The 23,727-nt window shown below is 45.0% G+C and overlaps 3 protein-coding genes across 5 annotated transcripts in view; 2 read left to right on the top strand and 1 right to left on the bottom strand.

Moving 5' to 3' along the window:
- Positions 1-1,424: 1,424 nt before the first annotated feature.
- LOC126562767 (GTP-binding protein Di-Ras2-like) overlaps positions 1,425-23,727 on the bottom strand; it is a 177,381-nt gene continuing 155,078 nt past the window's right edge. The window contains exons 2-6 of one of the 2 annotated variants that reach the window (XM_050219350.1): positions 2,798-2,885; positions 2,371-2,478; positions 2,070-2,255; positions 1,824-1,994; positions 1,425-1,745 (exon numbers count right to left, since the gene is read on the bottom strand). In XM_050219350.1, the coding sequence (XP_050075307.1) occupies positions 1,437-1,745; positions 1,824-1,994; positions 2,070-2,255; positions 2,371-2,478; positions 2,798-2,875 (852 nt within the window). In that variant the 5' untranslated portion in view covers positions 2,876-2,885 and the 3' untranslated portion in view covers positions 1,425-1,436. Of the gene's footprint in view, positions 1,746-1,823; positions 1,995-2,069; positions 2,256-2,370; positions 2,479-2,797; positions 2,946-23,727 lie in introns of those variants that run through there. The other variant, XM_050219349.1, reaches the window with a different exon arrangement.
- LOC126561475 (aminopeptidase N) lies at positions 5,869-14,670 on the top strand. 2 transcript variants are annotated; one of them, XM_050217646.1, is made up of 11 exons: positions 5,869-5,995; positions 7,759-7,857; positions 7,956-7,994; positions 8,082-8,270; positions 8,416-8,498; positions 8,664-8,845; positions 8,939-9,119; positions 10,410-11,865; positions 13,333-13,475; positions 13,563-14,327; positions 14,409-14,670. In XM_050217646.1, exons 1-11 carry the CDS (start codon positions 5,875-5,877, stop codon positions 14,553-14,555), a joined length of 3,405 nt encoding a protein of 1,134 aa, XP_050073603.1. In that variant the 5' UTR covers positions 5,869-5,874; the 3' UTR covers positions 14,556-14,670. The 2 variants fall into 2 exon arrangements, with proteins under 2 accessions (XP_050073603.1, XP_050073604.1); XM_050217647.1 differs by lacking the exon at positions 5,869-5,995 and adding an exon at positions 7,479-7,632.
- LOC126563511 (segmentation protein cap'n'collar) overlaps positions 19,298-23,727 on the top strand; it is a 38,847-nt gene continuing 34,417 nt past the window's right edge. Inside the window, exons 1-3 of the mRNA XM_050220156.1 lie at positions 19,298-20,434; positions 22,661-22,855; positions 22,948-23,041. Of these exons, the coding sequence (XP_050076113.1) occupies positions 19,433-20,434; positions 22,661-22,855; positions 22,948-23,041 (1,291 nt within the window). The 5' untranslated portion in view covers positions 19,298-19,432. The remainder of the gene's footprint in view (positions 20,435-22,660; positions 22,856-22,947; positions 23,042-23,727) is intronic.

The raw sequence follows: 23,727 nt of genomic DNA, 5'->3' as shown, positions 1-23,727 counted from the left end.
CACAAAACACTACAACACCCGTACTATGTTGATATTAATTTTTCTTTTATAAAAGCTTTATTAAAGCTTTACGTAATTTATAACTGTGATTGTACAAACGAGTTAGGAAAAGCAGCAAAAGAGCTAAATTGTGCCTATATACGCTTTTACGTAGAACCCAGCAACAAAAAAAAAACACAACAATTACGAGCTATCTAAATAAAACATCAAAATCACTCTAAACTCCACCAAAAGTAAACCTGTTCAGTGAAATAAACTTGCCACGTGGTTACATTCGACTATTCTGCACCGTTCGCTTTCGGGCAAAGTGGTTCGGCCACACGGCCACACGGTTAGTAACGGGTCTCACACACTAGTGATTATCTCAACGATTTATTATTTGTTATTTGAAGCAAAATATAATCATTGTTATTGTTAATTTTCCTACGGTTTTGCTTTTCTTTATATCTAGTGCACTTCAGTTAAGCGTCTATTCGATTCGTATGTGTGTTTTTGTGTGTGTGTGTGTTTTTTTTTATGTGTTTGTGTATTATTTGGTAAGCTAAGAGATATAGCTAAGAGAATTGGTATTTTGTTCTTGTATATATGAATGCTGTCGTAAGAATAATTTTCCCGAACCATGCTTATCATGCAATGTTTGTTCTCTTCTCCCATTCACTCCTACTCTCGCTCACCCTTCCCCTCAACCTACCCGTCCCTATCATGTCGATTGCTTGTTGCATACGCGCGATACGTTTTAAATTTCAAATTTAAGTTTTAAGTGGGAATGGTTAGCGCTTCCGCACCGCAGAGAGGCTTAAATACGGGCTTGGTTGGTTCGCGCAAAAAACGGACACGAACTCGCTAAGGGTTTGGTTTCTCGATTGCTAATCTGCTGCTAATTCCAGATCCTGTTGGCCATTTCGGTTGTGGGTACGTGTGTAAGTGTGTTTTTTTTTTTGTTTGTTTGTTCCTGCTCTCGGATTGCGCGCCGGGTATCCTTGTGTTCCCTGATCGGTCCCCATCGGTTCCGGTACCATTGCAGCATATGTACAGATCCTTGTGTTGCTACCTCGGAGGAACGAATTTGCATTGCCTCGGAGGAGCGAAACGATCAACAGTATTATAATCCTCCGTTCTTTATATCTGAGCTCTGTACCTGTGTGTGTGTGCGTATGTTTGCATATGTGCGTCTGTGTGTGTGTGTGTGTGTGTGTGTGTGTGTGTGTGTGTGTATGTGTGTTTACTTGTATGTGTGTACGTTATTCGATGGATGTCCGGCGACAAATGCTGCCCAGGTGGGAACCTGGTCATATAATATCAATCAATGTAACGAAGTTCGAGTCGGCGGAACCTTCCGCCGTGCGTTGAGTAAGCGTGCGTACGTCCTAATCATAATGGTCGTCCCCGGAGCCGTCGATCAGCTCGATCGTCAAGTTTGGTTCGATGCCAGGTTTTCACATCACTTTACACTTCTCCTTCAGTGTGCCGCTTCCTTCGCCCGCCGCCGCCGCTGGCTGTGCATTGCCCGCACCCGCCTTATCCTTCCCATCCTTGGCTTTGTCTTTCTCTTTCGTTTGCTTCTCTTTGTCTTTGTCCTTTTCCTTGCCCTTCTCCTTCTCGCGTTGCATCTGCTTTTCTTTCTTTTCCTTTAGAAGCTTTTCCTCCTTCGCTTGCTCTTTCATCATTTTCTTCTTGTTTTTCTTCTTGTTCTTGCCGTCCAGCTGCAGTGATACGTTGCGATTCTTTTCCATGTTGAGTAGTTCCTGCCGGACGCAAAGTGGAGTTGTTGAAACCGATCGGACGATCAACTATGCTCGCTGTCGTGGGTTGCAAACACTTACCTGAAACAGTTCGGTAACATTGTGGTTTTCTTTGGCAGACGTTTCCATGAACGATACTCCCCAGGTAGCGGCTTCCGTTTGTCCTTCGATGTTGGTCACCTCCCGCAAGTCTTCACTTTCATCACATTTGTTGCCCACCAACATAACAGGTATTTGGGATATTTCTTCACCCTGCAAAAAACAAGAAAACCAATTCCGTAAGACGATTTGTGGTCCACGTGCCGAAACCGGCGAACCCGACTTTACCTTCAATTCTCTAATTAAGCTCCAGATTGGCCGGAGCTCCTCGAGGCTCTGTTTGGAGCAGACCGAGTACACCAGTATGAACGCGTGACCCTTCGTGATGGACAGCCGCTGCATTGCCGGAAACTGATGCGAACCCGTCGTGTCGGTGATTTGCAGTGTGCATATGTTTTTATTGCAACTTATCACCTGGACGCGATCAACCGGAAAAAGAAAGCATGACATGACAACGAATGCAGTGAAGGATCCCAGACCCAAGAAGGAAGGAATGCATTGCGTGCCGTCCTGAGAGGTTCCGCCTTACCTGCCGATACGTGTCCTCGATGGTGGGAATGTAGCTTTCGCGGAATGTTCCCTTGATAAATCGCAGTACCAGCGAGCTTTTGCCAACACCTCCGGCCCCAAACACCACCTCCAGGGGTGCATCCATAAAGAAAGAGAACAAACACATTAGAACATGGGTGGAACACACAACACAAACCCCCCCCGTCCAAAAACACGCACATTCGACTAGGAACTGGGGATCTGCATGCAACTAGAGCTCAAAATAAAAATCAAAGACAACAAACATAAACCGCTAGATGCACCTCAACAGGGCTCCACACCCTGTTTGTGGGGGAGGGCATGGTGGCACTCAAGCGGTTACCCGTTGAGGAACACTGAGGGGTGGGTAGTGGAGCTAGAACCAAGGGAAGCGGGAGAGGATTAATTTATACATTACAGACGCGTACCACTCGGTAATCATTGCTTTGCTCGGGCATTTTGATGTTTTGTAAAATTTTCTTGTTATTCCTATCCATTTCGCCCATCTTGGTGGATCTTGTGGTGGAGTTGGTTCGTTTCGTTCGTTGGATATTATTACTAAAAGGAGGTTGTTGCTTGTTTGTTGTTGCTCTTGTGACGGGGCACTGGAAGGTTTGTCCTCAGGAAACCAACAAACCAACCAAAAACAAACCAAAAAATCACTCCCAATGCAAGAATCCGAATGCACACACCGATTGTGTAGGTAGTGTATGTGTGTGTGTGTGCGGGTGTGCGTGTGCGTGGGGGAGGAAAAACTACTTAGCGCGGGGGTTGTACGGACACGGCGCGCGTGTACCCGAGTGCGTGTTTTTCGTTATTAATTTTTGTGTTTGTTGTTGTTTTGCGTGTATATATATCTAGATATATTGTATGTATATGTATATGGTGTATACTGCTGTATGTATATTATAATATATATATAATAATAACTCTAACAAGAACTCGCTATCGCTTCAAACTGGCAACAAATCGCGATTCGGGCCGCGGTTTTTTTTTCTGTATGCGTTACTCTGTGTACTCTCACTATCAACAACATTTGTACAACGACAAACACCAATCACAACTGCTTGCTAGCGGTGGCACTTTCCCTCCCGATGGATAAATTAGCAAAAATTCGATGTTTTGTTTGCGGACGAACTGCGTTTAGTGGTTTTGCTGGTTACATTGGCGAAAACCCCGTACTAGCGTTAACGTTTTCCCTCGCTATCACTCTCAGCGCGCGCGACACACAACCGTGGGCTGCCTCTTTGCTACTGCTGACCGTTTTACATTACGAGCGTGTGTGTGTGTGTGTATGTGTGTACGCGCATATGGGTGTGGGGATGGCCGAGTGTCCACCAGAAAATCGGGTGCTGGGAGATTCGTTTTCCCGAATTTGTTGGCTATTGGGGAAGCCGAACTAAAGCACACCGTGTCTGCAACACGAGCCAGGTACTCGGGGCACACTTTCTGCAACGCAACAACAAACGTGGATTTTTGGTTTCCCCCCCTAGCACGGTGAGAAATTCACTCCTTCGCTCTATTTACAGTTTGCCACCCGTAAACTGAATTTTAATCTGCGTCGCGCCTCATCCGCCCTTTTTATTCGCGCCCCTTCCCTTCCTCCTCCCTTCTTCCCGACAAAGACGACAAACAAAATACTCTATTTGACAATTCTGCACGCAGGAACAATCGATGCTCCGCAGTTTATGGTACGCTCCCGAAAAAAAAAACGGGAAAATTGCTATCATCCATCACGCTCTATCGTGCGAGCGGGCGCCCTTTTGGAAAAGCCTCGTACGAGGACAGCTTGTCTTTTCAAGCCGAACAATGGAGCAACGTGTGCATATATTGTTACTGCTCTTGCCCGCTGGTAGAAACGGTGGACAGATAGTCGGATGGTGGCTCTTATCTCTCGTGATAAAATGAGTACAGTTTCCCTCACGCTCAGATGAGCGCTGTCACACTGTCAAAAAGGACCTGCTTTTATAGCACTTTTGAACGGATCGTTTTCCACGCCACAATTACTAGTTGTGTTTGATGTTGTTATCAATTGTAAGCTTATGGGTTTTTCGGGATACAATCTACAAGAATTCGACTTCAAACTGATTGTTTTATATACTCCATTCTTTTCAAACACCTTGTACCCAAATTCCGAACACTCTCCCTTCAAAGCAACCCTGACGGATGGGTCTTTTCACCCCTGTTTGAATGGAAACAGCCCTCGGTGGATTTTCCGTGGGACAGGGCATGCGCACAGCCAGACGCCACATTTGCCAATTCCATGCACGCGCTTCGTCCTTCAGCCACGCTGTTTCGCATTTTATTGATAAATCAATATCAGACTGCCGAAATGTCAACGAGCGTTGGTGGTGAATAGACGGTGGACGGTCCTAGCGAACGCCAGAGAGCAACAACAAAAAACTGCGAACCATGGGTGACCGCGGGGTGTAGTGACGGAACGTAGCCAAAAAATAACAAAAAAATAACGGAGCAACAAACAAACTTTCGGCTTAAACTGGCGAGAACCATTTCGACCCAAATTTTTACACGCGGAAAAGTGGTGTTTCGACAGTGAACCGAACCGAATTTGGTGGATGGCCATTCCGCGATAACTTACGTCCCAACAAAAACGACTCTCGCTCCTCCGAAAGGATGTAACGATAAGGGGGAAAAAAAAGGAAGAAAGGTCTCACCACTAGAAAGCATACCAACAAACACAATCCTCATTGTTCTATCTCTATACACAGTACTTTTTACTGCTTACCATATCTAATACTCAACTTTTGGCTGTTTTGAACGAGATTTACCGTGCCGTGTGAACATATTTCACACACACACACGCACACACTTTTACAATTTACTTGAGCCTGTTACGGTGTACCGGGAGGAAAAAACGAAACAAACAAGAAAATCTATACCTGTGCCCAGTGTCCCTCAGTATTATTGCCGAATTTAGACCAAAAAAAGAAAAACCCTCCCCAAAAGCGCATCCAGTTTTTTGCGGCGCACATGTATTTATCTTCCGAAAACAAACCGAATGCATATCAGTAGCAATAGTAATAGTAGTTGTAGTCGTTAGGGTCGCAGCTAGTATTAGTAGATCGGGACGAGCTTGGTGCTAAAAACGGAACCGGGAGTATCCGGAAGTATTCGCCGCGTACGCGAGTTTTCAAAACATTTACCAGGCCGTCTGGTCTGGCGTGTGTGTTTATCAACAAGTGGAGCAGCAGTGGAGCTCGCACACACATTGGCTGCTGTCGTCGTCGTGGTCGTGGAACTCCCTCGTGAACATTCTATTATTGCTGGCGTAGTGGAGTGGAGAATCCTAGTGTCCCCAATCCGAACGAACGCTTAGTGTTGTATTGGTACAGGCTTCACAAAACAAATTCTCAACGACAAGATCCCGGCTCCCTCCTCTCCCCCCAAAACGTTTGCTACATATCGCCGGAACACCAAACGACCGGTAAAGTTACCCATCTTCAAACATTACCCCTCCAGCCAAACCCGCTAACCTCGCCAGACAATGAAGCGAAGAAATGATTACAAGGTTGCGATGGCCGAAAGCGTCGAGCTGGAGCCACTCGGCGGCATGGACAAACTGTCCGAGACGGACAGCAAAAAGCGGAACGGCATAAATAAATTTGGTAAGTACACGTTGGTTTTTGTGAGTGCTTGAGTGTTCCGTTGAATTGATTCAGAAGTTATTTTAACTCCACGTACTTCGGGTGATGCCTCGCTTCCGGCATTGTAGGAAGTGCAAAATTGGTGCCATTTCCTCATTAGATAGGCACTTGATTCTTGTGTTGCATTTTAGTCTCCTCAACATCAACGGTTGGCCATCCGTTGTGGCCGTTTAGAAAAAAAAGGACATTCGCTCTCCCTTTCACCAACACACACACACACACAAACACACGAGGACGCATCGGCACGTTGTCCTTCCGATGTCGCGATGTCACGTATACAAAGCACACATACACACATTCGCACATCCCTGCGAGAGTATGTGAGTAGATTTACTTAAGGAAAGCACCAGAGTCCCTTGCTTCATGGCTCGCGTGTGCGCATGTCCAGTGGATGTGTAAATGTGAAAAAATATTGACAGATTCGCTACCATCATCATCGCCGTGAGCCTGTCCTCTGCAAATAAATGCGAACGCTTCTCGCCAGTACACTTCCGTCCGTTCTATTTATACTGGATGGCCGCCTCGGGTCGTCCGTGAATTGAGTGTGTGTGTGTGTGTGAACCGGAGTTGTGGTGCAGAATCAGTAGTTACCAGACCAGGTTACCCAGTACATTGTCGCTTCCAGGCAAGCAGGGAAAATTAATCAGGATACGCTATAGTGCAGCACTGTTCGGTGCTTGCGGACGAGCAAAGCGGAAGTCGTCCGTTTCACCTTCACTCTGATACGCTTGTGCTACCCATGCCTGACTGCAGCAATGGCCGACCGATAAGCTTTCGGCGGAGTGTAAAGTACACGGTGCTTGTACCATTTCGTAATACAAAATACCAAACTGCTTCATCCAACGTCACCAGCATACGTACAAGACGGTTGGTCTTCGGTCGTCCGCTGCACTTCGGTAGGATGCACTTGAAAGGATTGTGTATATGCTAACCCCTCGAGCGCATGGTGTGTATGTGTGTGTGTGTAGCTGCTTCATTACAAGCGGGGGTAGCGGCAGCAAATGTCTATCATAGCAGGTTGGAAGCACGCCATTCCTTGTGTTCCGGATTCGTTTGCGGACGAGGGAACTCTTTTACTTTGTAACGCAACGTAACCTTTCTGCAGAAGTCGTTCGGAAGTCGTGTCAAACAAACAGCAGTATACTGTGTTATTGTAGTGCTGTACGAATTGTGCTTACATCCAACATCTACCAAACTAAACCGCGCCAATTCCTTTCGCCTACATCTAGAGCACTAGCTCACTCTTACTCAATGTGGAGCATAAACAGACTGCGTGTCTCTCTGCATTCTACCCCTGGTGGTACGCTTTGCTAAGCGTGGCTTACGACAATCGCAAACCATCCTTCCCCTTGCGGCAATCAGAGCGTCCTGCTCCTCGAACGGGTAGTTTAAATTAAAACCTGCCCGCCCCTGTCCACCTGTAGTTCCGTGCGCCGCACCTGTGCCGGAAGCAGCCGCCGTATTGGCTGGCGAGCAAAGAAAGGGGGGCCCCGTCAAAGTATCGGTCGTTGGCAGTGGTGGCCCTAACAACAAACCGTGGCGCAGAGAACGTATCGGCATGACGGAGCCGGACTCTGACGATGATGCATTCCTTACAGGTAGTGACAAATATTATGGGTGGCGAATGTAATCCATCTGATTGACTTATTCGTTATTTTGTATGATATTATCACCCAACTACTGGTTGGTTGTTCTAATTTTAAATCTTTTGCACAATGTTTCAGGTGGCGATAGCTCCTCCCGGCCGGTTCGCGATGGCGTTGCGGTTTGTTCACAGAAACGGGCACTATTTGTGACAGCAATAGTCCTTGGCACATTGCTAGGTAATTGTTAAACATGGCGCAAGTACGCTACTTCAAGTAAAATCCTTCCCCCAGTAAGTCTAACCATACGTTATCCCCTTTATGACCATATATTGTAGCAACGGCCCTAGTGATAGCGTATGCCGGTCCACAAACAGGTAGGTCACGGTCACATGGGCCATATAAATGTATCATTCGGAGTATAGGCAACTGTTAACCATGGTGATTTTGTTTACACTTCACAGTATGCCCGTGTGCCGGGAAAATACCACCCGGGTACGTGCCCGACGGTTACAACAGTTCGGAACCATTTCAACCGATCGCAACCAACGGTCAGCCGTTTCCTTGGCTACTACCAACGTTACCGAACAATGTCAAGCCAAACCGGTACATTCTAACCATACATCCCAATCTAACGACGCTGGACGTAAAAGGTAAACACAATCACACTTGGAATCCAGCGACCATCTTCTCTTGGACGTCGGTGACAGTTTCATCTATTAGCCAACGGGAGCCGTTATGAATTTCGCTCTCCATAATTTAACACCTTCAATTCGATCTAATTTGTAACCCTCACAGGCCAGGTGTCGATAGAGCTGTACGTGGAGAAGGAAACGAATTTCGTGGTGCTGCACGCACAGGATCTCAACATTACCGAGAAGGTAGGCATCTGAATATTGCATTACACACTCGCTAAGGTTTTTTCTTCATAAAACCCTGTTCGTTCCCGGGCGGACGAATGTCATGAAAGATGCATTCGCACCGGAGAAAGGTGAAGATCGTTTGTTGCTACTTTAACTTTTTAACGCGGTCCTTTCTATTTTCAGGCACTGGTGGGACCGAAAGGATTTGCATTGAAAATTCTTCGCATGCTTGAGTACACTCCGCGCCAACAGCTGTACATCGAGACGCGGGAAAAGCTGAGGAAAAAGGCAAACTACACGCTCAGCATACGATGGCACTCGAAAATGATTCTTGATCAGTTCGAAGGAGATTTCGACATGAAAAAGTAAGATTCGGTGGTTAGGCGGATGACGACGAATTCTGACGAGAGAACCAATAATACGGAAATACCGTTATCGTTTCTTTTTTCCTTTTTCAGGACATTAGCTGCAACAGTTCTGAAGCCGGGTAGCACCAGGAAAGCGTTTCCATGTTTTGATGAACCACATCTGAGAGCAGCATTTAAGATATCCCTGTTCCGGGATCGGTTCCACATAGGCTTGTCAAACTCGATTGTACAGGATACGGACGATGTTGGCTTTTACATGGGAACGGGATTGGTAAGCTACTCATATATTTTCACTCAGTGATGCACCAGATCATCATCAACTTCTTCTTTGGTATGACAACCACGAAAGTTCTTGATTTGATTTTCTTCCTAGTTAGATAGTCGATCCTTTTCATTTGAAGAGATTTTTCGGATTAGATTCGTTTCTGCCATATGAAAGACCAGCTAGACCACCTCGTGCTGTATAATAGAAGGCGGGAAAAATTTGCAAAAATGATATTGTTTGAATGTTTGGGTCATATTAAAATGACATATTTTAGTTGAAAACTGACTTAATTTATTTAGTTCACCTAAGACTATCAATTCAGACCATCCGCAATGTGTCATTGTCAGCTTTATGAAAATGTATGCTAGAAATGTCCTTTATCCATTTGCTGCATATCATTTTCATGGAGATTCCCAAGCTTTTCAGATGGTATTTGGTCCCAGTTTATCGAGATAAAGAATCCCTGAACAGAACGGTCCTAAGGTAAAAGAGCCGAGAAATAGAGATCGCCTAAAACGATGACTTGGAAGCAGTCAACGGATTGCCGATGGTTTGAAGTTGGTGTTAAAAAAAAAAACAAACGTCAATTTCGGGGCTGGGCGTAGAGCCACTTATCTGTAACTGAAAACATTGGCCCTCGAAAGAATTTAGTACTACACCACAGCTCAAATTTACCCCATGAAACCCCAATTTTTCTCAATGATTTATGTTTCCCAAGCAATCCGGACCCTAACACGTTGAGTTCTTTGGTCGAAACATCCATTCCAGTCCGGTCCAGTAGGAAAGCCGATGGCGACGTCGGTCTTTCTCTGGCAGAACTAACCTAGCATATCAATATACCAAGGAACAGACGTCAATTTTAGCACGCACTTGGCGTATACTCACTAATATTCGTATACGGAGTAAAAAATTGAAAGTTGTAAAACTTTGAATTAAGTTTTGTTACGGTGTTGCGGTCAAAAATTTCTATTCTCAAACATTTTGAAATTTTTCCTGCCGCACCATGTGTAAAAATGAACAATTGCATTAACTTTAACACGTTCAAAGTAGCTGAAATGATCAGTCCTTGAGCTCAGTTAACGAACTATATTCGATTCATAATTCAATCAATTGAAAAATCTTTTAATCGCACCAGCATTCATACGGCAGGACCTGCATTTATCTAGCCACGTATAAATAAAAGTTAACGTAATCGAGTTTTTGGAATTCAAATCCTTCTGAAGGCTTAAGGCACGAAATGTAAGAAAGAACAAAATTTTTCACTAGTATTCAAAACATACTTTCTTTACTTTCTAGCTTCGAGATGATTTTGCCGAAACACCACCGCTTCCACCAGATTCCGTCTCGTGGGTCATCAGTGACTTTAAGCGTGAGCTGCTTGAGCCATCCGCAAAGTATCAAAAGGTCAACTCAAGCACCAACGGTGGTTCCGGAGCAGGCACGGGAAAACTTTCCGCTGGCACAAACGCAGCGGCAATGGGTAACGGAAAATCGACCACATCCAAGGTGACCAAAACGGACAAAAAACCATTTCGTCATCTAACGGCAGTGCTGCTGTCGAAAAATCTGTTCAAGCTAACCAACAATCCTCCAACAAAGGAACCATCACAAAGCTCCGAAAGCAATGGAACGATTAGTGCGGCTGAGTCTGGTACAGCAGCTAAAGCGAATGGTACCATGCCGCAAGAACAGGATATTATGTGGAACGGTGACACTGCACTGATACGTACAGCTCCGGCCTATTCGTTCTACGCACCGGAAACACACATCGCCAAGGGGTCATTTATTCTGCACACCTCGCGAGATATTTTGGAGTACCTGCAGCAGTGGCTATCGGTGGCGTATCCACTTTCGAAGCTGGATTTTGTTGCCCTACCCGCACTGCTCGACGATTTGTCCAGCTCGCTCGGGCTGATCGTGTGCCGAACGTCGTTCCTGAACGAACCGACCGCCATCTCGTCGAAGGAGTATCACATGTCGGTGGTAAAAATTTCCGAAGGCATCGTTAAGCAATATTTTGGCGGGCTCATCTCTCCCAAAGCCTGGAAGCACAAATGGCTCTGGGAGGGTCTGATAAGGTACTTGAGCCGATTTCTGTTGGCCACCATTCAACCGCTATGGCCGATGAAGGAACTGTTTCTGATCGACACGTTAACGAAAGCGTTGGACATCGATGCGCTGCAAGGCTGGGACAGTATCAATGCCGGTGCGAGCGATTCCGGTAACAATGATCCGTTTTACGTGGATAAATCTGCGGCCCTCATGTCGATGCTGCAGTCCGCTATTGGGGAGCGTAACTTTCGGCAGTGTTTGGGTAAGTTTCTGAAAACTTACCAGTTTCAAACGGCCGAACCGAGCGATCTGTGGGCGATCTGCGCGAAGCAGGTGAACAACAGCAAGTACGTGAAGGAAATGATGAACCAATGGACCAATGCGGCTGCCTTTCCGCTGCTGAACGTGACGATGAACGGGACCAGTCTCATTGTGAGACAGACCGCATTCCGCCCGGCTGAGTACCTGGCAATCTATGACGAGCCGACGGAAGAGATCGAACTGGATGGAGAAGCGCCACGCACCACTACAACGACAACAACGGTTGCACCGACCGATTCGACGGGCAGGAGCGTACACGATGCAGGATCGCGGTGGATCTTTCCGATTCATTACATCACGGATGTGCTAAACACTAACGAAACATCAATCGAAAACAAGGAACAGCAAAGTTTAATCATCTGGCTGAATTCGAGCGAAGGTATGTATGACACTGAAACTGGAATTGAGACAAATGGGTGATTTAGGCGAAAGGTTCGGATAGTAATTCGATTCTAAAGAATTTAATTTACTTTCGTTGTTGAGTTTTTGGGATTTTTGGATTCTTGATGAATTCAAAAAGTGGAGCGTACTTACATTGTACGATTGTGTACAGTTGAAAGGACAAGAATTATAAGCGAATCAGAACCAATGCTAGTCTAAGGACCTATCGTTCGATGGAACCATTCATTTTCTTTTATATTCAATGGACTACGTACTGCCTAAATATTACAAAACTATAACTTTATTTGGAGCAACGAGGGCCACTGTATCCCTCATCGAAGAAGGTCCCTCATCGAATTCTTCAGGTTGTAGCGGGCGTCTCGATCGAAGTGTATAAACAGACGCTTTGCTACTTTAGGGCTTAATGCCGAATAACTAATAGATAACACAGAAAAACTGCATATTCGAAGCACAAAAGGTCGTAACAAACCTACTACTAACGAAACCATTGGCCGGCATAATTGAACAATCCATTACTAAGTACTCAACACAAGCCTACGAAGGCAGTTGAACACCAAATACTTGCCACCGGTCCACCTATGTTTTGCCATCCAAGAAGATTACCACTAGATAAACAGCGAGAGGCTCAATCCGAGTTCTGATATATGACCTAGCAGGGGATTTAAGCGTCTTCGAGACTTCGATCTTCGATCGAAACACTTCGATCGAGACGTCCGCTACAAGGTTTTACAACGTCTTTTCAGTTCTCTAGAAATACTAAATCGTCAATTAAAGGACACATCTATTCACCCAACAATCTTATGGAGGTTCGTCAAATATGACAGAAATTTACATTCAAGAAAGCCAAATTTTTACTTCTTCTTGGCTTAACGATAACGACCATCGAATGGCTTACTAATCTTATCGATACCACGTAGTTTGATAGCAAGTCCTCACTAAGGGGGCACGGTCAGGATGTGATTTGAACCCCGATCTTGCCATGTGAGGACTTCTGCCGCGTTTGCCATACCACTGGACCGCTCGCAAGGCTTTACTATCTGATGAGTTGATCGTTATAAAATATGAATCCAGAATGTTCGGGGCAAGATATACCTTGTTATACCATGATTGCTGTTCACGTCTGAGGCGAATCCATCAACCTGACTATGCCCTAGTATAAGCAATTAAAGACAGTTGTGAAAAGTATCTTGGTATCACTAGGCACGTTGTTGATTAAAGGAACTTTCAGGAACAGTCCTCAGTAGCAACCAAGAGTTGTTTTTAACTTCTATTGGAAGGCATTATCCCTTCGTTTTGAATGGCGCCAACAGCTATTTTTAGCCTAAATTTTGCTTTTTAAATACTAATTACCAATTTTGGATGCTTCGAAGAAACAGAACTCGAACCAAATGTTATCCACCGATTCCTCATGATAAATTATTCCTTTTTTGTTTTTTTAAATCAGTGATAATCACGCTTAACCATACCGCCCAGTGGATTAAACTAAATCACGGTCAAACGGGATACTATCGTGTCCTATACGATGAAGCAAACTGGGCTAAACTGGTGGAGCAGATGCAAATCAACAATGCCGTATTTAGTACGCAGGTAAGTAAGACTACCGGTAGAATAATTGAACTTTCTTCAATGCCATGTCCTCAATTCTATATTTTCATGAATTGCCTTTTCCTGCAGGACCGTGTCGGACTCGTTTCGGATATATTTACCCTTTGCCACGCGAATCTTATACCATGCCACGCAGCGATGGAATTAATATCGTACTTTCCGAAGGAAAAAGAATGGGGTCCAATCGTACTCGGCACAAGTCACCTGGAGAAGTGGAGGAAAATACTTAAATACTCCGAGTGCTACCTGGTGCTGGCCGAGTACGTGCGCCAAAATTTGGAAAAATCGATTCAGATGCTTGGCTGGGAAGACACCGGGGAGGATGAAACGAAGCTTCTGCGCCCCGTTCTGATGCTCAGTGCGGCACTCTGGGAGGAGGCGGAAACAATCAAATTTGCCAAGGGACTGGTGACCAACTTTACTACCCATTCGATACCGATACCGCCTAATCTGCGCTCGGTGGCCTACATCGGTTCGGTGCTGTCCGGTGAATTCCAGTACTGGCAGTTCTGCTGGGATCGGTACATGACGGTACGTCGCGAGAAAAGCTCCGTGCTGGAGGAGCGAATGGAGTTGCTCCGTGCGCTGGGTGTTACGAAGGACGCATGGCTACAGAACCGGCTGCTCTCGCACGTAATCACACTTCCCGTGTTTGAGATTGTTCAGGTGCTGGACGCGATTGCCGGAACGCCTACCGGTGGTGCAATGGCGTGTCGGTTTTTGCAGGCGAAATGGTTCGATTTCCAGTCAAAGCTTGGCCGTGGGACGGTACAGTTTGCTCGCGTTATCTCCGCTATCACGCAATATGGCTCCACAAAGTTCGATTACGATGAGGTACGTAGACGAACGAACTTGTTGCGCAGGAAGTATTTATCGCTTGTAGAACACATTCTCATCGAAACTTTATTCCAACAGCTAAAATCATTGGTGGAACGATTCGGAGACGGTCCAGGCCTAAAGCTGCTTAACATGACGCTCAGTACGGTGGCCGCTAACGTGGAGTGGGTGAGCCGCTCGCAAACATCCATATACAGCTGGATCGAGAGCAAATATCACTTCTGATTAGAGCAGCAAGCAATAGAGGATGAGGAGGAATAGATTTCGTTTCTCTCGCAATCCAACATTTTTCATCAACGCGCGGCAATTTCTTTTTTCTTCTTCTACATTATTGATATTTTTTGGGATTGCCAATTCTTTCAAGGTTTGATGCTAGGAAAGGGAGAAAAAAGGGAACGAGATATATAGTAACAAAGTACGGCAACAAAGATAGTGAAAACGAAGGACAATTTCGAAGACAAGCAAAAAGGGCGGCAAGAATGCATTTATCGTAGTACAATCTCAAGACTCCTTTTTATAGATACCAAGAGGACGGCGCGTGCAGGAGGCGAAGTGTTCTTCAATCTTCCACTGTCTACGTTTAGGTATATAGGTGTAAATATATATTCTACAACATATAAGTTACCAAAGAATGCAAAGAATAGTTTGTGTGATCGACAATTTATATCGTATATCTCGCCAGTAACTTAAGAAACATAGCGAAAAAAACCAAACCATACAAGAGGACAAAATCATACATCATCATACAGACAAAAGCCCGCTGAAAAAACGATAGTGATTGAAGGATGCACAAATGCAAAACCGAGCAAAAAAAATCCTCCGTTGGTGTGTTGTTTCGGTGCGTTTAGCTATTTAGGCTGTTTGGTACTGAATACGCCCACTCGGTGTAAGTGTGTCTGTGTGCGTGCATCCCTTCTAGGAATAGATATTTATCTCCTGTTCGCATGCAGGAGCTCCCCGCACAGAGGAAGAGGCACGACAATTTAATCAACCAGAAGAATCGACGCAGGAGCAGGTAAGGACGTAAGGCTAAACTAATGAAGACCATTTAACAGCAATCCTATGTTCGGCGTTCAGTGTGTGTATTCGCCTGAAAGCCGCCATTTTGCATCAGCAGCCAGCGATTTATGTTGAATATATGAATAATCAGTGTTCAGTATCGGTTTAGGAGCATCTATCATCTCTCAGCAATGTGTACTTTACTTTGCCAGTTAAACAGAAACAGAAAACAAGCAAACACGAAACTGCATACCATGAAAAACAAACTAAATAAATGGTGTGAAAATGATGGAATAGTTGTTTCAATTTTTACACGAAGGGTAGTTGAGGTTGGGAATTTTTCGTCGTATTTTCTGTAGTCTCGAACTCCTGTAGCGATTCATTAGTCTGGGAGGCTCGTCATCGATTTGCGCTTCCCGTCCAGGATAGGCATTATGTTCGAGAAAAAACTTCTGCGAGTTTTATTTCATGATCTTTGATCTTGTTTAAATCACGATCGAAGACGCTTCGACTTGGAAGCTTCATCCATAAAGCAATTCCCTAGTTGAAGAGATCTCACCCAAGGGACTTCATCTACAAAAGGAGCTGTTGTAGACCACGTAGTCCACGGCATCTAATCAAAAGTCTTCATAGATTTTCTAGGGGACCTCATTATCCGCCTCTGTCTGTAGTGCATTGGACTCCAACAGGTTCAAAGTGCCTTGACCAGTGTTTTTCGCGTCATAGGTGTTATGAAATCTATATCCGTCGCTGGCCACACTAATTCTGATTGTTATTTTTTTTTCATATTAACTGCATGCTGAACAGTATGCACTATTTTTTGAAGATGCTTTATTTTCAATTGATTTATTCTCATTTTTTCTCACCCCCTCTCTGTGTAAATGCATTGCCGGCCTTTGCAATGCGCAATGGTTTTGGTAAAGCTTTTCAAATTGTTCGCGTTTGACCAGTACAGGTGGTTTGACAAGAACTCGGCACCCTATTCTAAACAGCTTCGTGCATGTTTGTTGTGTCTAACTTTTCTAACAGCCGTGAATAACGTCATCGCAGTTATCAAGTTCCACTGTGTACGGAAAAGTATGATTAATTTCGTACTCGTGTGTCCGAAAACTCGACCAGAGCTAGCACAGCGCGTGTACATTCGCTTGTAACCGTAGCGTATTGTTCTATTGTTTTGCCAACTACACACACACACACACGCACGCATCATCATTCTGTTGTAAGTATTTACATGGCTTGCTGCATGTCGGCATGATCATGATTTTGCGCGAGCAACAGGTTCCTTTTGCGTGATCAATTGTGGCAGCTCGTGCAATGGCTCGCTTGCGTAAGGGTGTGGTGGTAGTGGTGTGTAGAGATAATGCGCATCGGCGAATGGCGGGATACTCAACAAATACTGTGTGTTTACCGTGTGTAGCTGATCCTATTTTCCGCTTTTTGTTTTAGAAACTCCACCGATGGCTGACTTTGATTTACCGCGAATGCAATCCCTGGCTCCAGAGCAGGAGCCGCTCTCGATTGACTACAGCCCCCGACCGATGGTCAACCAGCATCAGGTAATGTATCATAGCTGTACTGAACGCTTCGCCCGTAGCGATGTGCACCACACATTCCATCCCGATCCATTTAGCCTATCATTATGCAAACATACTAAACCACCGCTAGGCCGCTATAATGGCCGTGTATCGCATCATGTTTGTAAAAGGACAGGGGCGTGAAATAAAGTGAATAAACCAGCATTTAACATTACAAACTTAATCAATCTATCATGTTCATTCTTCTCATCTGAACCATTCCTCCTCTCTCACACACACTAATCATCGAACCAAGGAAGCGTGTTTTTTCAGTCCAAAAATGATAAAAACATATCATTTGCTGTAGCACCGTCCACATCCGGTAGCGGGAAAAAGTATCATTCAGCATCGGAAAATCGGAGCAAATTCATGAAACACGACACAGGATCTGTGGCACACGGTTGATGATCACTACCTCATTCATTCATTTTGGCAACTGCAAACTAACATGAGCACAGAAATCACCAGCAACCAATAGTTGGAGGCTTTATAATTGCATCATTTTCGATAATACGATAAAGAAAAAAAATAAATGGCATGCAATGTTCTGATCAAAAGAGAACGATCGTGGCGGTTGGTAAAGATCGGAAGAATGTATCTCTTCTGTCAGTTTGGTCTGTTCCTAAAGTTTTTAGCAAACACCTATTTAAATCAATATTTGAGCATTGTTCATCGAATTGGAACACGTGTTACATAGCGGAAGCATACACCAAGTACAAATCGATTCAATATCGATTTACCAAAGGCATTTTTTGCCGTTGAAGAAAGAGCGACACAAAATACACACAACCACAACCTTGCGTTCGCAGAACTTTGAGCGGACATGTCACATTTGACAGTAATGAACCGGCTTTGTTTACGAACGGGGCAAACCTAATCGCTCGTCATCGTTCTTGCTATTGCGTTCTGTTATTAGTTTTATGCGTAAAAATACCATCGGTATTAGATAAACTGTACGGATAACAATCGTAATAGATTCTACCGCGTAGTTTTATTGCTGCCAGCAATACGCTCAACCGTCCTGCACCGAGATATTCGGTATAAAAGTTGTGCAAGATTCTGCCACGACCGGAAACCACAAAGCGCTGATGCAATTCATAGTGTTTGTTCTGGAAGCATCCTTCATTTTGTGGCGTTGGTAAACGTTTCGCTATCAGTGTTTGGTGCGTAAGTTTAGCGTTTTATAACGATAGTGCGATTCAACGTTGAAAAAACGCCACTTTTCCACTATACGCCACGAACCAAACAGGCGCTAGTACTTGACATGTGCGTATAAACGCTCCGGTTCCGTGGTGGTGTGTGCTGTATGCGGCGTAAAGCTGTGTGAGAGATGGGTCGTATGATAATTACGATTTCACCATACGACGGCTCCCCCTGTTCGGTAGGACGGGATACACTGTACGGTTGTATTTTCCTTTAATCTTTGTTGCCAAATACAAACCAGCCGTCCGAATTAGCGATCCACAACCGGGACATGAACATTCGGCTGTGAGCCATTGTCCGCTAGACTCGCGCAACATTTTTTGCCCACGGCATCGCAATTACGTACTCTCAGTCCGCGTACTACACAGTTGAATTACTCACGCAAACGACAAGAAAGATCGCAAACGCGTAGCTCCCCCGTTGTGTGTGTGTGTTGAGAAGAGTGTGCAGCGAAAAGTTTCAACTGACGACTGAGACTGGTTGGTGTAGCTATATTTTCCTTTCTTCCGAATGGCTGCTGTTTGTGCAAATCATACATCGCCAAATCGCATCGCAGCAACCAAGGCAGGCTAAACGCACTCTCCACACACCTGGAAGGGAGCAGGGTGGACGTGTGCCGTTGTCAACTCGTGGTCATTTTACTGTAGTTTCGTAGTGTTTTTGTACGAAAGTGTTGCTTCAGGTATTGTGGTGCAAGGTGCATAATTAAACTCCGCTGATAAAGAAAGCAATCGTAAATCGCCGTCCGACTGCGTACGGGTGTGTAGGGCCTAGCGAGGTTGATGGTGTGAATCATACACATCAGCCATACGTCGTACACGGTTTGTGTGTATGTTCCGGTGGGCTACGACATACGCGGAACAAAAGTGTGTTGCTTGGAAGTAAAGAGCGAATTCATTAACCGGTTCGCTTGTGTCTGATGTAAAAAGCGACGAACCTCCCGTTGGCCTGGTGGCAAGAAGCAGATGAAACGCGTAACAAATCCAGTGCGTGTATATCGGTGTGTGATACCGTAGTGTGGTGCGTGTGGTGTTGGTGTTGGTGCTTCTTGTGCGTAGCGAAAGCCGTTTTCGACCGTGAGTTGTTGACATACAAATTAGGCAAAAACTATCATCAGTACCGTGAAACAGCAAGAAAGCTCAAAGTTAAAGATAAAACATAGCAGACAAACACGTACACAGATAGAGAGGCCTTCCCATCTTGGGCCAGCAAAGAATCAAGCAAAGGTGCCTTTGAGTGTTTCGCGGTGTTCGATGTATGTGGTAGCAAGACGCGTCTTGCCAACATCACCACCATTATTGCTGACCGGTAATAGCACTAGCAGCTATGCTCTCGACGAAGAAGTTGTTTACCGAGCACTTGCTGACGCTAGTGCTCACGCTCAGCCTGCTGCGAATCGACCCGGAAAACTATCTCGATCTGCAATGGGGCGGACGGATGGCGCGCGTAGGAGATGCAGGCGGCTGGCAGCTGGAACTGTTGGCCGCCGGTCCGGATTACTCCAACCAATCGTACGTGAACCGTAAGTTTTTGCCGCCCATCATCGAAAATCTGTCCCGGTTCGAGCAGCCCTTCATCGAGCAGAACCATCGCGGGCTGCAGACGTACCTGCTGAACGTGCTCGATGCGAATGATGATGGCGCGTCTGCCGGTACGATCGCCGAAGAACGACCACCATCGCCAGTGCCTTCGGTCGCGTCCGGTGGTGGTGGCGGTACAGTGCTGCCGGCAGCGGCACACAACGCCACCATGAACGTGCTGGCCAACTTCGATGTGGACGCTGAGGACATATTTCTCAGTACGAATTTATTCGAAGAAACGACCTCGGTGTTTGACCAAAACATGGCCGATCTGAGCGAGTACGATACGATACTGCTGGAGAATCCGATGGTGAAGTTTGACGCCGGCGCTGCCAGCATGCCAGACCTTGAGGGTACGATAATGAGGGCAAGGTCGCTAATGAATTCTGCCACCGAAGCAAACAAACGACTCGACGTGAAGGTAGAGGAAGAGGAAAAGGCTACGACTAGTAGCTCGGCTCCGATGCATGGTGATACGGGCGGGTTGGAGGCTTCCAGAACCAACAAGACACGTGCGTACGATGAGGAGGAAGACGACGATGATGATGATCCGGAGGATGGGCACGATAATAAAGCAGCCATCCAGCGTCGGATTAAGGATGGCAAAAACACACAGCAAAAGCATCTCGTGAGCACGGATTTGGATAACAACACTGAAGTGACGACGACGATGAAAAAGGAGCCGGCCAATGATACGACGACAGACGCATCCGCCGCCGCTGCGTCGTCGCCGGATCTTACACAGGAGGTAAAGTTCAACCCGGGGTCATTCAAGTATAAACAAGTATTATTCTTCTTGGCCTAACGATCCTCTAGGTCATGCCGGCTATCTAATGGCTTACTAGACTTTCTGATACCACGTAGTTGGATATTCAGTCCTCACTACGGTGGAAAAATTAACCCTTGCATGTTGAAACGTCGGTGCAACGCAGTCGATCGTACTGACCTGGCTGACAGGGTTGAGACCGTTTCTCTTTGACTGTTTGAAACACAAAGGACCGGCTATGATGCACCGCGGCCAGTGACACATGTCCGTGCCGATTGAACGTATTTGGTGGTAAGAGGGGGGTTTAATGCGCGTGGGTGTGTATAAATTATTACATGACGCGGCCTATATTCTGCCGCGCTTCTGTCAGATGTCCGTGAACGGATGTCGTCGTATCGTTCTCATCCATACACACCGCGGATGAAATGGGAAACAAAAAAGCACACAAAGATCAGATCCGAGTGTGCCGAATAGGATTCGCTGACCTTTCGGAGGGGGCAGCAGTGGTGTTCGCACGAGCTGTGTGTGGAGTGGACATCGGCGAGTGCAACAATTTCAAGGCGTTTTCTTTCTCTCTCCGAGCCATATACATATGTTTTACTTTTTACCATCAGATCTTTACCTTGCCGTTAACGATCATGCAAGGGGGGTGCTTCTTTGTTTCGAATATTTCGAGTATACACAAAAAACGACGCACGACCCCCTCAATCGTGAACGAAAATAACGACGAGGATATGTAAAAAAGAGAACCTTAGTGTAAAACAGTATTTATTCAACAATGCGCGAAACCGAGAGCCGAAGTGAGATGCTGCTGCACCCGCGTTACTAGATGCAGGCGTGTTGAATCGATCTGCGTGAACGGGAGACGATGCAACCTGCAGAGACACACATGCATTCGGTGTGGATGTAAACAAGTAGGCGACGTTAATGCGCAGCTAAAGGTACAGCCGAGGTTGTTTGATGAACACGCTCGTTGTGTTGTGTCCTATTTTTTATCTGCGAAATGTACCAGATGTTGTCGAAAAACACCTCGCCAATGCCCGAAACTCAACGATAGGAATGTGAATACGTCACAGCCGAAAAAGGAAACTGGTAAAAAATTAAAAAAAAACCCATTTTAACACTTTCCTTCCAGATACGGCAGATTTTAAAAACATGATACACGATTATGCCGGTGCTGCCATCTATGGGCAGACAGTGCGGAAATGTGTGTTCTAAAAGTGTACTAAAAAGCTTTTACGACGGTGACTGAAAGCTTCGAATCAGTGTAGTCTGATATGTTTATACTTTTGGGCATGAAACATAAAAGCTTCTCTCTACGAGATTTGTTTTTATTCTAGAAAAACAGACATCCTTCTTTCGCACGGTATATTTTTAGCAACTGTATCACGCTACACAGGAGCAACTTAAGAAGGACGAATGATTGATGATTGCGATTGCAACTGTCGCAGTTAATACGCGAAATGAGTTATTGCGGTTGTTTTTTGATCAGCGAAACCTTTATTTTTCATCTGGATTAAACCTACGCATAATATGCCTAGGAGCAAATAATAAAGAAAGACAAATGGTTGAGTTTAAACATATCAAATCTACTATTTGTTCACGTTCTCGTCTCTTCCTACAGTGTGATAGTATCTGGCTTACGATCATGCATTACCAGTGCCAGTTTAGCATGATTGTTTCTTTCACGCAAAACTGAGATAGTACGCAACGTTGACAAGTGCGACTGTGGCGCTTTATCTAAATTTGGTCGTTATCTTGCGCTTTTTGCTCGCTCGTTCATGCGATAAAGCTCTTATCGGCCACAACGGGTATGAAGGTAAACTGACCGTTCAGAGGCATTGTTAAAAAACAGTTTTGCCTTCTTCAATTAAAACGCAAAGTACAGCGCCCTGCGTGTACCGTGCGGTGTTCGTACGTTAGAAACAATTTATGCGATTATACGTTAGTGTTTTATGTTTCAAACAAATTGGTGTTAAGCTTGTGGTTGAATTACACAGCAGTGAAAATCGAGAGTTCTTCTGAATGGTGGAAGTGGCCAATGTTTCATTGCCAAAATGAAACACATCAAACAGGTCATTCTATATATCGTCGAGGAAGTGCACACATTAGAATTTCGTTTCCCACATCGTCCAACACGAAACAAAATGAAGTGTTTAGAATCAATTGGTACCTAATCGTTGTTTCATTTGCTTTGTTTTGTTTTAGGAAATGGATCTAATAGAAGTCCTCTGGAAACAGGATGTCGATCTTGGCTTTACCCTCGCCAATGCAGCCCTCTCTTCCGCCTCCGAAGGAACCAGCTCGTCGATATCGGAGGGAGCATCTAGTTCCAACATCAAAAGCGATACTGAGGACGATTTGGAAAAGCTGAAGGTTCTGCTGGAGATAAAAAATGATAAGGTAATACACGGGCTGCGAAAAACAAATTGACGCTCGCGGCACGATTGGAATCTGTTAAACCGATTTCGCTATTATCATTTGTATGCTTGTAGAACGCCGACTATGAAAAGCATCACGAAGCGGCGGATGATAGCAGCTTGGTCGATCCTTGGGCAGGACTATCTTATACAATCGACACGGAAACAGGTGAGTGAAGCCATAAGATAAGCTCTCTGCTATTAGTTCAATGGAAGCGTAGGGCTTTGAATTAGATGTATGATTATATCGGGCTGTGTTTTCATTCGCCAATAGCGATTTGATTAAGCTCATTCAATGAAGTAATCACACAACGAAACCTGTTTGTAGCTGGGTGAACCTTTCACCCGGTGCAATGAATAGCGCTTTGTACGATCAAAGAATGAGTGTATGTTTGCTCACGGCTGGCAGTGAAATTTATCCTGTGCCAAGCAAACGTCAAATAGACAGGGCCAAGGATCAACGACGTATCATAATTTGGGCCTCCATTAAATATTTAGATGGTTTCTTACATTGAATCCAAGCAAACATCACTGGTATTTGGGTAACTGTAATGGCAGCTTGGCTATGCTTATGGCGCGTATATGTGTGATTATGGCACAGCATTTCAAGAGAAAAAAGATTTACGAAGAGAAATTTTTGATATGAGGTATTATTTCATAGAAAAGATATCGTTTTTTTTTTTAGTTAAACGGGAATGATAATTTTGCAACTATTATAATTAAACTATTACATTTAAAATAATAATTGTTAAACGGATTGTCATTTTATTCCTTCTACGGAAGCTTGTCGATATTTCGGTATTAAAATAGGGTATGCTAAAATATGAGGTACACTCAAACTGTTGTTGAATTGGT

The sequence above is a fragment of the Anopheles maculipalpis genome, chromosome 3RL (assembly GCF_943734695.1).
Source record: "Anopheles maculipalpis chromosome 3RL, idAnoMacuDA_375_x, whole genome shotgun sequence".
Lineage (NCBI taxonomy): Eukaryota > Metazoa > Arthropoda > Insecta > Diptera > Culicidae > Anopheles > Anopheles maculipalpis.
The sequence above is the reverse complement of the archived record's forward strand: the minus strand, read 5'-3'. Positions and strand labels throughout refer to the sequence as shown.

Bases quoted from the DNA above. Each gene is read 5' to 3' on its own strand.
- LOC126561475 (XM_050217646.1), top strand. From the start codon at position 5,875: ATGAAGCGAAGAAATGATTACAAGGTTGCGATGGCCGAAAGCGTCGAG. The intron at 8,846-8,938 runs GTAAGATTCGGT...TTCCTTTTTCAG, and splicing joins GGAGATTTCGACATGAAAAA to GACATTAGCTGCAACAGTTC. The intron at 9,120-10,409 runs GTAAGCTACTCA...TTTACTTTCTAG, and splicing joins TTTACATGGGAACGGGATTG to CTTCGAGATGATTTTGCCGA.